Raw genomic sequence first — 13,477 nt, 5'->3', positions numbered from 1 at the left:
GAAAATCACTGGGAGCTTGTGGTACTATCAATTAGTTCTCTAGGATATATGCATATATCCGCCATAATATTTACCCAACAAGGGCAGGAACCATTCCTGGCACATAGTTGGCATTTAAAATACAAGTGTTGGGGCTGTCACTGTGGCACAATGGGTTAACATCCTGGCCTGAAGCACCCGCATCCTATATGGGCACTGGTTCGAGACCCAGTTGCTCTATTTCCAATCCAGCTCTCTGCTATGGCCTGGGAAAGCAGTAGAAGATGGCCCAAATGCTTGGGCCCCTGCACCCCAGTGGGAGACCTGGAAGAAGCCCCTGGCTCCTGCCTTCGGATCTGTGCAGCTCTGGCCATTGTGGCCAACTGGGGAATGAACTAATGGTTGGAAGACCTCTCTCTCTCTTTCTCTCTCTCTCTTTCTCTCTCTCTGCATCTCCTCTCTCTGTTTAACTCTTTCAAATAAATAAATAAATCCTTTAAAAAAAACCATAAGCATTAAATGAGAAAATAAGCATCAATTTTATAGGATCCAGAGAGTTAGCATGAAGTCCTTTGGAAATGCTTCAGGCATTTCCAACTACCTGAGACTATATACATTGCTGCACACGCATTCGAGTGCATGTGTGTGAAGCATGGTGAATTTTCCCAGGGAAAGGATCTAGAGATTGCGTGAGATTCTCATGTATACTGAGTATACAAAGTATAAAAGAGGTACAGATCTTTTCTGTGGAGCTATGTGACGCTCACCTGCACATGAGCACTTTGTCCACAAGAACACTAGAGCCCTGCACTCTTTATTGATTAACAAGTCCTTGAGTGTTTACGTTTATACAAGTAGAATCTTGATTCATTTGGAATAGAAGGGCGTATAAGAGCGAGTGTGATGTACCACTGTCATAAGGTATCCTCCAGAAAATGTGCAAAACAGTGTGAATGCCTGGCAGTTCAGAAATCATGCTGGATTGGGGAATAGTATATTTGCCAGAAAACAGAAACAAATCTCTTAATTTGGGAATAGAACAAAACATCTGGTCATTTTCATAGTATCCTTATTTTTCCACATTGCTCAAAGGCATAAGAAAGTGATTCAACTGAAATATGAAATTTTGGAGTCTGTGAATAAATACACTGAAAATTCAGAGGATATTCACAGAGTTAACACAGAGATAAGATAAGATGTGAGGTCGCCAGGTTCAACTCATCCAAACATTGCTGATAAATAGAGGAAAACTAAAAGTAAAGATGAAAGTAGTTTATAGCTATAACTCAATGTTGTAACCAAAGCACTTGTTAAAGTTTTTTTCCCTTATTTATTTGAGAAGCAGAGAGACATACAGAGATCTCCCATCTACTGGCTCATTCTCCAAATGCCTGCAAGAGCCACTCCAGAGGAAGCCAGAGCTAAGGAATTCAACCCAGATACTCCATGTGGGTGGTAAGGACCTAACTGAAGCCATCACCTGCTACCCTACGTAGTGCATATTAGCAGAAATGTGGAACAGAGAACCAAACTAGGGCTTGAACCCAGACACTCCAATATGGGTTGCAGGCACTCCAACCAGTGTCCTAACCGCTAATCCAAATGCCCATCCCTCAAAGCACTTTTCACAAGGGTATGCTAGGCTGGCACAATGATTGCCTCTTTATATACTGAGACATGGAAACCCAGAGCTGCTGAAGTCTTGTCTCCATCATAGAACTATTGAAGAGGGAGGCTGAGGCATATCCAGACATCTCCCACTTCTAAAGACTGTGTTCTTTGTGCAATATTTTATCAGAATAAATATTAGCCTTTATCTTTCTTAATTTCTGGATGTGTTAATAAATAATCATTCATTGACATCCAGAAAGATCAAAGTGCTGAGGGAATGCAATTCATTCCTATCCCTACTGTTGTGGAATTCACATGTTGGTTGATGGGCAAAGTTGGTACGTAGGAAACTTTAAGAAAAGGAGCAAAATAAGAAACGTGGTCTTATGGTTCTTTGAAGCTATTTTAAAAAGTAAAATGTTATGTTAAGAGTTATGTGGTATATCTCTGTGTGGGTGTAATTATTATTCTATTGATTTATTGCATACATGTCACAGAGTATCTGGGCATTTGTACAAGTTAAAACAAACCAACCAAGGAGCCAAGCCACACAGCCACAACCCAGACAACTTGCCTCCCACCCCAACCCCACCCTTCATGCTACCACCTCCCAAACACAAACTGGTAGCAAAAATCTTCCTTACAGAGATACATTGTTAATCCAGTGAGACATGTCCTTTACACCATATTCTAAGAGTGGCCTAAGCCACTGGATGGTACACGTAATTCCAAAAATCCAGCAAGACTCTTCTCATGCTAGAGTCCTCTAGGATTTGGGCAAGAGCTTTCTTTCCAGAATGACTCAGGAGTCAAATTGCAAGGCAGGATCATATATAACCCCATCTGAGGATGAGCATCATACCCATCATAGGAATTTCGATGCAGATCTTTCATTATAGGACATAATGGAACATATCTCATCCACCAACTGCTCACCCACTAAGCCACCACACGTTAAGTAGGCAGACTCTTGTTTCCTTCTACTACTCCAAGGAGCAGGGAAGGCACTTTCAAGTGTTCCATCCTGCTGCCAAAAACACTTTGCCTGTGATTCAACAATTAGAGCTAATTTCTTCCTAAATTGTTTCCTCTAAGAGATGGACATCATTAAATAACTTTCTCTTCTGTTTCCGTATCCCAAGAGATCTTAAAAGAAGAAAAAAGGCAAGAGAAAATTGCTCGGATGTTTCCAGCTGATAAAATCATTAATCTCACCCTCCCAACTTCAAAGCAGAACACTTAAAAATCACCTCACTTTCTCCGCACATGGAGGATATTTTTTTTCCTACTTCAAAGCATCATCACTCTATTGGGTCATCTGAATTATTGAATGTAGGACGGAAGCCATCCACATAATGTCACCACTGTCTTTTTCATGAAATATGGATAGATTTAATTTGGATTACATTAATCAGTGAGAGGTAAAATATAGGATGAGAAATAGGAAAGGGAATGAGGATAAGGTAGGGAGAGGAAAAGCCTTTGTGAACTGACTTTGTGAGCTGGTTCTGCTCCTCCTTTCCTCCTTGGGAGGAACCACCAAAAAAGACCTGATTGCCATCTGTGGCAAGCAGATTGCTTTCCATCTTAAATCACCCCTACCAGAAACACAGCAACACAACTGCGCCGATTTTATCAGTTTTCCTGGTATTATTGACAAATGCCACTAAATTTTAATGAATTCTAACTTAAATAACCAGGTGTGGTTAGTGGCTACAGTATTACCACACTGAGACACTATTCACTGTTGCCTAGTCACATGAGACACAAGCCGCCTTATTTATGGCATAAATTAAATTTTGTCTCAAAAAATAAAATATCTATGACTTCACAAGTACAATGGAACCATACACAACAAAAAATGATGTTTTTTAAAATGTGAAATAGCTACATCAAGGCCAAAGCAATCATTTTGACTTGGTACAATCTAGTAGCTGACTATTAGTCAATGGTCAAGTGCCCAGGAGCTGACTCAGGTCCATTTCAAAACCTATCCAATTCAAAATCTGTTTCCTTTCTCTTATGGACTTTATTCTGCAACTTAACTGAGGGCACAGACCTGCTCAGTGACACCACAACTCCTCAGGCAAATCCAGACATCCCCACAGACATCCCCTAAAATATATACCTGCAAAGACATGATTCCAAGAACCCAAGAGAGAACATGCATGTCAATTTAACTGGCATTCTCCCAAAGTAAGCCATGGAAGACACTGCCACAATACAACAATCAGGATGATTCACCACATTTTTTTTTCTATATCTATTGTTCCTGACACTAACTCATTTGCACAATAACTAGATTGTGTTTTCTATTTCTTGCATACCCAAAGATACAATCCAGTGAGAAGAAAGAGAGGAAATAGAATAGTAACAGATGAAGGTACTTCACAAGGATTGTGCAAAATGGAATTGAAAAAAATCAGTTTATTTTAGTGAAAGAAATTTTGAAATGCATGCAGCTTTTTTCATAACATGTATTTCCATGGACTTTATGAAGACCCTCATATATCTGTTATTCTTCTGAGTATGAATAAGAAATAAACCAATGTTTCCCTTAAGAAACTCATACAAGGCCAATGTTCTTCAGTGAGTAAAGAATCTTTAAATTAAAAGGTATTCCTTGGTAAGAAAGAAAAAGGAGGCCACACATGCCATAAGGGGAACATGTACAGATGATGTACAACAAAATTAGATAATGTCCTAATTATTTTAGACTTTAGATAAAATGAAGTCATCCCAGATTCAAACCCTTATCTGGGATTCCCAAATCTAAAGAGCTCTGAAAATGACAAACAAAAATTCCAAGTTGAAGCAAAGTTCTTTGTGACACAATCTGACATGAACCAAGAATAAGCTACTTATATCATTATTTATCCTACCTTAGTGTGAGAATTCTTTTTTTCTGCAGAAATATTAATGTGTTTGTGTATGGAATATTATAGCAACTTCACTGAGAGTGTTGTACAATCCATAATACATACAATGGATTCTGCCTTCCAAAATTTCAAAACATTGGAATTCCAAAATACACCTGGTGCCAAGGATTTGGATAAGGGGTCCTCTAAGGAAGGCTGCCCAGGGAGGATGTTTTCTATCAAGCATGCCCTGCTGTGGAGAATCCCAAGACAGTGCCTTACCTCCGTCTGAAGGATGGCAGCCCTCTGTTCTTTGGCAGTAAGCGACTCTTTAAGCACTTCAATGTGTTGCTTGCAATCTGAATTTTGATTGCTAAGGGTTTCAAGCTTTGTTTGTAAGGCAAGAAGTTCCGACTCCTTCTTTGAAAGTTCCTGCTTCAGCTGATCAATCTGTGAGACAACAACAGGGAGCCAACAAAGGCAATTAATGGATGACTCAACTCTACAGTGGAAATGATCATTCAAGGGCATCACTTAACAAAAGAGAATCCACAGGGAAGTAAATATATAAGCACGGTGGGTTGCTTGTCTTAAATGTTGAAAGGAAGAAAAGAACATAAAATATATGTGAGGTATAAGGAACATCAATACAAGAAGCATCCATCATTCAATTAATCAACAAAGATCAATAGAGTTATCTGTGTCCTGGCTCATTTCCAGCTCCTCTTCTCCCTCTGGGAAAACAGTTACTATCCCAAATTTTGTGTCTGTCATTCCCTTGCTTGTTTTTCAGGCTTACCATATATTTTTGCATCCATAAATAACATACCACTTGTTTCTGCATATATTGAACTATGTTTGTGCTGTGTGGTTTAGCACTTTGCCTTTTTCTATTCAATTTGATATCCTAGAGATTAAATTATGCTATTGGACATGGAACTCATTCATTTTCACTGAAGTATTCCATTGTAACATTTCATCACAATTTACTTGTCCAATTTGCTGTTGATAGACACTTGGGTTTGTTCCTGGGCTTTTTGCTATTACAAATAGAGCTATGCTAAACATGCCTATACATATTATCCAGTGCAAATAGCAGCAATTTTCCTGAATGCCTATCTACAGTTACATTGCTGGACCACATATCATGCACATCTTCACCAGATAAAGCCAAAATGTTCTCCAAAGCAGTGATATTAATTTGCAAGATCACAAGCAGCTTGTAAATCCTATATGCCAATCACTCCACATCTTCCCCAATACTGTATATCAACAGTCTTTTATGTTTTTGCCAGTCTGACATGAGTCATGGCAGAGATATTTTCCAGGAGTTCCTTCTTACTTATACACAAATGTCGCTCTTCATAACTAGAGTAGGAGTCTATTCACCCTCCCTCAAGCTTGGGCAGAACTACAGCATGCTCAGATCAGTTGGGTACAGCAGGATGCCTGTTCCTTCCCTGGTCTATTTGGAGGGCTGCTGGCTTCTGCCACCTCCCACTGGAAGCTGGCTGCCATGTTGGAAGTCCAGCCATACTGGGACTGCCATACTGTGAGGAAATCCATGCCAGCCTCAAAGAGAGGCCATGAGAAAAGACCCGGGGGTAACTGTGGTCCTTTTGTCTTGTTCCAGGTCTTAAATAAGAGAATTTCAATGCTTCATCATTAAATCTGACATTTGCTTTAGATTTTCATAGACACTCTTTTAGGTTTCACAAAGTTCCCTTTTATTACAATTGTGCTGGGTGTGTTTTTAATTATTAATGAATGTTTAATATTATCAAACATTTCTGTGCATCTCATGATTTATCATATTTTTCACCTTTAATATGTTACTGTAATGATTAACATTAATGGAATTTTTAACATTAATCTCTCCTTGCATTGCTATGAAAAACATTACTAGGCCATGTGTATTTTTTTATGTTACTGGATTCAGCTGGATAATATTTTATCAGGATGTTCCATGTATGTTTATGAGTAAGACTGGTTTGTAATTTTTCTATCTTGTGCTATCCTTATTGGATTTTAATATCAATTTAGCCTTACAATTGCAGCAGGGAGTGTTCTTTCTTGTAATGTGTTCTTAAATGGTTTGTGTAAAATTGGAATATTTTCCCATTAGTGCTCATTAGAAATCACCAAAAAACCATCTAGAGCTAGTATTTTCTTTTTCCAAAGAACATTATTTACCAAATCCATTTTAATGGTCATAAAAACATTCATGTTTCTGATTAGTTGAACCAGTTTTGTAAGACTTTAACCCTTAATTAGTCCTTCCATATAAATTTCCAATTTGCAATTTTAATTTTTTTTATCATCAGTATCTCTTTTAAAAAAAGATTTATTTTTACTTGAATACTAATACTTCATTTTTTATTTTTATTTCTAATGCATTTTTTCATTTCTTATATTTTGTTTTTAACCTCTCCTTTAAAAAAGATTTATTTTTTACTTGAAAGGCAAAGAGAGACACAGAGAGAGACAACAAAAGAATATCTTCCACCTACTGGTTCACTTCTACAACAGCCAGGTCTAGGTCAGGCCTGGGCCAGGAGCCTGGAACTTCATCCATGTCTCCTACATGAATAAGCATGGGGCCAAGTACTGGGGCCATCCTTTGCTGCTGCACATTAGCAGGGAGCTGGATCAGAAGAGGAACAGCCTGGATTCAAACAATGCTCTGATACGAGACGCAGGGGCTTAACCCGCTGTACCACAATGCAGAGAAAACCTCGCTTTTTCTTGATAAATTTCAGCAGGGTCATATCAAGTTACATAATCTATTTAAAGAGCTGATTTTTTTTAACTTTTATTTAATGAATATAAATTTCCAAAGTACAGAATATGGATTACAATGGCTTCCCCCCCATAACGTCCCTCCAACCACAACCCTCCCCTTATCCACTCCCTCTCCCCTTCCATTCATATCAAGATTCATTTTCGATTCTCTTTATATACAGAAGATCAGTTTAGCATACATTAAGTAAAGATTTCAAAAGTTTGCTCCCACACAGAAACATAAAGTGAAAAATACTGTTTGAGTACTAGTTATAGCATTAAATCTCAATGTACAGCACACTAAGGACAAAGATCCTACATGAGGAGTAAGTGCACAGTGACTCCTGTTGTTGACTTAACAAATTGACACTCTTGTTTATGGCATCAGTAATCACCCTAGGCTCTTGTCATGAGCTGCCAAGGCTATGGAAGCCCCCTGAGTTCACTGACTCTGATCATTTTTAGACAAGGCCATGGTCAAAGTGGAAGTTCTCTCCTCCCTTCAGAGAAAGGTACCTCCTTCTTTGATAAAGAGCTGATTTTGACTGTGTTGATCATATAATTACATTTTTTCTGTTTCATTAATTATTCCTCTTATTTTTAAATTATTGCCTTCCTTTCACTTTCTTTGGGTTTATTCTATTTGCTTTCCCTAAAATTTTATGTTGGACATTTCTCTCACTTTCAGCCTTTTTTCATGTCTTAAATAACTTTTAAAGATTATGATTTTCCCTTTCAGTACCATTTTACCATGATCTCACTAATTTGAAATGTAGTACTGATATTATTGTTTAAATATTTTTTTGAATCGCCATTATTATTTCTTCTTTAACCTACAACTAATTCAGAAGCATATTTCTTAATTTCCAAGTACACACATGGTTTCTACTTTTCTTTGTGTTTTCTATTTCTTATTTGCTTTGTGGATACAGAACATGGTCTGTTTGAAAGCAACCATTTGAAATTTGTCATGTCTTGCTTTATGATACAACATATGGCCAGCTATAAACAGTTTTCCAACAACTGTTGGGTATAATATTGTATAATTTGCATGGGCATTAGAGTACACTTTAGATTGGGTAGTTTAAGTCTTCCGTAGTTTGATATTGAATCTGTTTCATCTGCTAATTACCTAGAAGGTGGGTTAAACCCATGTATTATATGGTGAAATAATCTATGTCTCCTTGTACTTCTGCCAGTTTTTCAGCTCTAAGAATAGTTTCTCTGCCTTAAAGCCTAAATCATCTTTCTTATAGTTAATATTTGTTTGTGTGTTTTCAGACATTGAAAGATTCTTTAACTTTAGGCAGAAGATATTTCGTGGAAACAGCATATACTCACATTATTTTATTCTATCTGGCAAAATTAAGTGCAGCATTTGTTTTGTTGTTGTTGTTAATTTTATTTATGCATTTCACTTTACTTGAAAGGGTAGGGGAATATCTCCTGGTTCACTCTCCTCAAACGCCCACAACAGCCACTATGGGCCAGGCCAAAGCCAGGAACTAAGAACCAATCTGAGTTTCCCACATGCATGGCAGGGGCCCAAGTAAATGAGCCATAACCTGCAGCCCTCTAGGATACATGTTAGCAGGAAGCTGAATGTAGGTACCCCAGTGCCATCTTAACAAGTGAGCCAAACACTCTCCCCTGGAGCATTATTACAGATATATGAGGTACTTCAAAAAGTTCATGGGAAAATGGAATTGAAAGATTAAGTTTATTTTGGTGCAAAAAATATTTGAAATACATCATGGATTGTTTTTTCAAAATACGTATTTAATAGACTTTTTGAAAACCCCTCATATATGATTTTAATTCTATCATCTTTTTTTTTTTTTTTTTTTTTTTTAACAGGCAGAGTGGACAGTGAGAGAGACAGAGAGAAAGGTCTTCCTTTTGCCGTTGGTTCACCCTCCAATGGCCGCCGCGGCCGGCGCGCTACAGCCGGTGCACCGCGCTGATCCGATGGCAGGAGCCAGGAGCCAGGTGCTTTTCCTGGTCTCCCATGGGGTGCAGGGCCCAAGCACCTGGGCCATCCTCCACTGCACTCCCTGGCCACAGCAGAGAGCTGGCCTGGAAGAGGGGCAACTGGGACAGAATCCGGCGCCCCAACCGGGACTAGAACCCGGTGTGCCGGCACCGCTAGGCGGAGGATTAGCCTAGTGAGCCGCGGTGCCGGCCCAATTCTATCATCTTATATTGTACTTTAATACTACCATTTATTATCTCCTTCTTGTCTGTTTTTAATGAATTTTTCCTCATTTTATGTTTGCCTGATTCATTTAGTAAGTTTTGTTTTTGTTCATTGCATTTGTTATATGTATTTCTACTCTTCAGGTTATTGCTTTAGAAATTATGTTTACATCTCTAGCTTATTTAAGTCTAATATGTTTATATTCTTTCTCAATGATCTGTATGTTTAGATCCTTTCAGACTAGCATAAGAATCTGGAGATCTATGAAGTTCAGAGTCCACCCTCGTGACAGACATGTTACTGCTGTCATTAAAATCTGAGCTAGAGAAAAAGAGAGATTCCCAAAACACTCTCAAGCACCTGCAACAGCCAGGGGGCCAACGCTTGTGCTGAGACTCAGTCCAGGTCTCCAGTGTTGAATGGCAGAAGCCCAGCTCCTTGAGCCACCACAGCTGCTGCCCAAGGTCTACCTTGGCAGGCACCTGGAATCAGGAGCCAGAGCCAGGAACTGAACCTAGATATTACAAGGTGGGACAAGGGTGTCCTAACTAGTGCCTTAAACTCTAGGCCAAATGTCTAACTTGTGAAATTATCTTCTGGCTGCCAGAAGTTACTGAGAAACTAAGCCATCACTCCAAATTCCTCCCTGTAAGAGTAGCGGGACCATTTCCCATTATAGTTGCTTTTTTCTGAACAGCTTTACTGAAACATAGCTTACATGGCATACAATCTACCTGTTTAAAAACACACAGTTGACGGCTTTTAGTTTATTCTAGGAATTGTGTAAATATCATTTTATTCTAATATTAGAACATTGAAGCATCTCGGAAAGAAACCCTGTGGCTGTTTAAGATCATTTACCATTACCCTCTTCCCTGGGTGATCAATAGTCTGCTTTTTGCACCGATAGAGGGGCTCATCATATGAATGGAATCAGAATACCAGCACATTATGGCTAGCTTCCTTCTATTTTCAAGATTCAACCATGTTGCAGTGTGGATTAATACTTGATTCCTTTTTATTGCTGAATCACATTCCACCATGTGAATATGCTGCATTAAATCTATCTGCTTACCAGGTAATGGACACTTATGTTATCTCTAGTTTTGGGCTGTTATCAATAAGGCTGCTAAAAATGGTCATGTACAAGTCTATATAGACTTACGTTTCCATTTCTCTTGAGTATGTATCTAGGAATGACACTGTATGCTAAGTGGTGAATATATGGTTAGCGCTTTCAGGGACTCATAGCACCATTTCACATTCCCACTAACAATGTGTAAGGGTTCTAATTCCTTTACATATTCATCAATATTTATTGTGTTCTTTTAATTAGTTATTCTAGTGGGTGTGAAGCACTATCTCATTGTGATTTTTGATTTACATTTCTGTAATGACTCATGTATTTAAAGCCATTCCTACTTTTTTAGAGAAATGTTCTATCTGCTTGTTAATATCTTTTTCTTTGCTGCTTTTTAAGATTTCCTTCTTTACCTCTAAGAGAGGCTGTAGTTGCACTTAGATGCAAATGCATAGATTTCTTTTTAGTTTTCCCACTTGTGGGTATTTTAAGCTTCCTGAATTTGCAGAGTGGCACCCCTTATCAGTTTTGGAAAATGCTCAGCCACCATCTCCTCAAATATGGCTTCTGAACAGTGACTACCCCCACTCTATCTCCTTTTAACTCAGGAACGCTGATTACATTTATGCTAGATATCCTGAGTCCTTGTATCTTAGTTTGTCTTTTATATATTCCTTCTTTTTTTTTTTAAGATGTATTTATATATTTGACAGGCAAAGCCACAGACAGAGGGAAAAACACAGAGAAGTCTTCCATCTGCTGGCCCACTCCCCAAAAGGCTGAAACAGCTGAAGCCGGGGCGATCTGGAGCCAAGAGGAAGGAACCAGGAGCTTCTTCCTGGTCCCCCATATGGTTGCAGGAGCCCATGCACTTGGGCCATCTTCTACTGCTGTCCCAGCCAGCTGGACTGGAAGTAGAGCTGTTGGGATGAGAACCTACACCCATATGGGACACTAGCACCACTGGTGGTTGCTTAACCTACTACACTACTGTGCCAGCCCTCATATAGTCCTTCTTTTAGACAGAAAGACAGAAACAGACATACACACAAACATAAATCTCCCATCTACTGGTTAACACCCTAAGTAACTGCAATAGCTTGGGCTGAGCCAGGCCAAAGCCAGGAGCTTGGAAATCAATCTGGGTTTACCACATAGGGGCAGGAACCCAAGTACTTGGGCCATTACCCGCTGTCTCCCAGGATGCACGGCAGCAGGAAGCTGGAACTGGAAGTGCAGCACAGATCCAAACCTGGGCACTCCAACATGGCATCCAGGCATTCCAAATTGGATCTTTACCACTGCCAAAGACCTGCCCCATAATGATTGAGTTTTGAATGTTCAACCAATCTTGCATCCCTGGAATAAATTCTACTTGGCTAGATGTACTGTTATTTTCACACATTTTTGAGTCTGATTTACTAACACTTTGTTCAGAATTCTTATACCTAAGTTCATTAGAGACAATGGCCTAGAGGGTCTTAACCACTATGCCAAACACCTATCTCTATCTTTTATTTATATTTTGTCTACAGTTTTTTTTTTAGTCTGTTAAATCTCTTTACTTCTCTTACCACTCTATTGTTAGACAAACTCACTAAACTTTGAAATTTTTGTTTGTGTATTTTCCCATTTTTTAGGCATTTTATTTGGCTATCCTTATACTTGTTTGGTATTTTTTGTAGTCTCTTGCTCTTTATATTTTCAACCCCTTCTTTCACTTATTTAAACACAATAAGCACACTTCCCTCAGCCTTTGACTTAAGATTCTGACTTCTGAAGTTCTGTGAACTCTTCCTACCAGCTATTACTTATGGTGACTTGTTTTCTTGTAGGTTTTGTAATTCTTTTTCTATATACTCATATTTTGGGGAACTTTATCTGGAGGAACATTTTGAGACCTAAATTGAATAAACAGTTCTTCCGAGCATTTGCCTCTGCCAATACCCTGGGCGCTACCAACCAAGGACCCTTTTAAGTTACAATTCTCCACTTGAAGTCTTGGGATCCTGTCATACAGCACATCTGTGCAGAGACAGCTGTGGTTATGAATTCTCAGAACTTGTTTTTTCACCTTTCACTTGGCTCAAAGCTTTAAAATAGATAATTTTTTCCCTGGAGCCCCCTAGTCTGAGTGGCAGAGAGCTCAGTAGAAGAGGGAGTTATTCTGAGATCCCTCCTGTGCTAAGAGTGCAGTGCAGCAGAAGGGGTCCCGAACTTTATGCAGTAAGGGTGCTGGTGGTGGGGTTCTGAGATGCCTCATTTTGAACAGGACCAGCCTCTGTCTCTTTTCTCATGTCCTTGTGACTGTGAAACTACAGCTCAACTTCATCTAGCCGACAAATGCCAATAAGAACAAATAATCCGTGTTCAACTTATCACACAAGACCCCTGCTGTGGCTTAATTCAGACCCTTGAGATTCCTTTCTAACTCCACAGCTCACAAGTACATTATAAAGTACGTTTTGTTAAAATACAATTCAGTCTGCACCTTTTGTCTGTTTATGTTCAGCCAAAAAAAAAAAAAAAAAAAAAAAAAAACTGACATAAATAGGAACGGAGCCACTGACCAAGCATCTGAGTGTGAACATAGTGGTCTGCTTGACAAGGAATGAGGCCTCCATCTACAGAAGGATTCACTGGGCACAACGTACTAGAAAGGTTTATACAGAAGGAAATTCCATTTGCAAGGAGGAGTCAGACTACATCAGGGAACAAACAGGTTTCCTCTTGCTTGCACAGCTGAAGGACTGGTAGTGGCTGAACAGAAACTGGCCCTTAGAATTCTGTATGTGCTTCAAATTTTGCTGGAAACCACTGTGAGTGCTTGTCAAAGTGCCCTGGGTGTACATGCGTGAGAGGATACCACTCAGGATGTGCAACTCATGAAACACTTTATTTCTCTGCAGTTGGATGAATCATGAGTCGATGGACATTTTCACCCACAATGAAAACAAAAGAAAGACGTTC

General features: G+C 39.1%; 1 protein-coding gene across 26 annotated transcripts in view; it reads right to left on the bottom strand.

The window, feature by feature from the left end:
• ERC2 (ELKS/RAB6-interacting/CAST family member 2) overlaps positions 1 to 13,477 on the bottom strand; it is a 1,007,328-nt gene that overhangs the window by 642,810 nt on the left and 351,041 nt on the right. For all 26 annotated transcript variants that reach the window (XM_051852289.2, XM_051852290.2, XM_051852291.2 and 23 more), the window contains one exon: positions 4,731 to 4,898. In XM_051852289.2, coding sequence (XP_051708249.1) covers positions 4,731 to 4,898 — 168 coding nt within the window. The remainder of the gene's footprint in view (positions 1 to 4,730; positions 4,899 to 13,477) is intronic.

The sequence above is a fragment of the Oryctolagus cuniculus genome, chromosome 10 (genome assembly GCF_964237555.1).
Source record: "Oryctolagus cuniculus chromosome 10, mOryCun1.1, whole genome shotgun sequence".
NCBI classification, from domain to species: domain Eukaryota; kingdom Metazoa; phylum Chordata; class Mammalia; order Lagomorpha; family Leporidae; genus Oryctolagus; species Oryctolagus cuniculus.
Note: the sequence above shows the minus strand (reverse complement) of the source record. Positions and strands in the feature narration are given on the sequence as shown.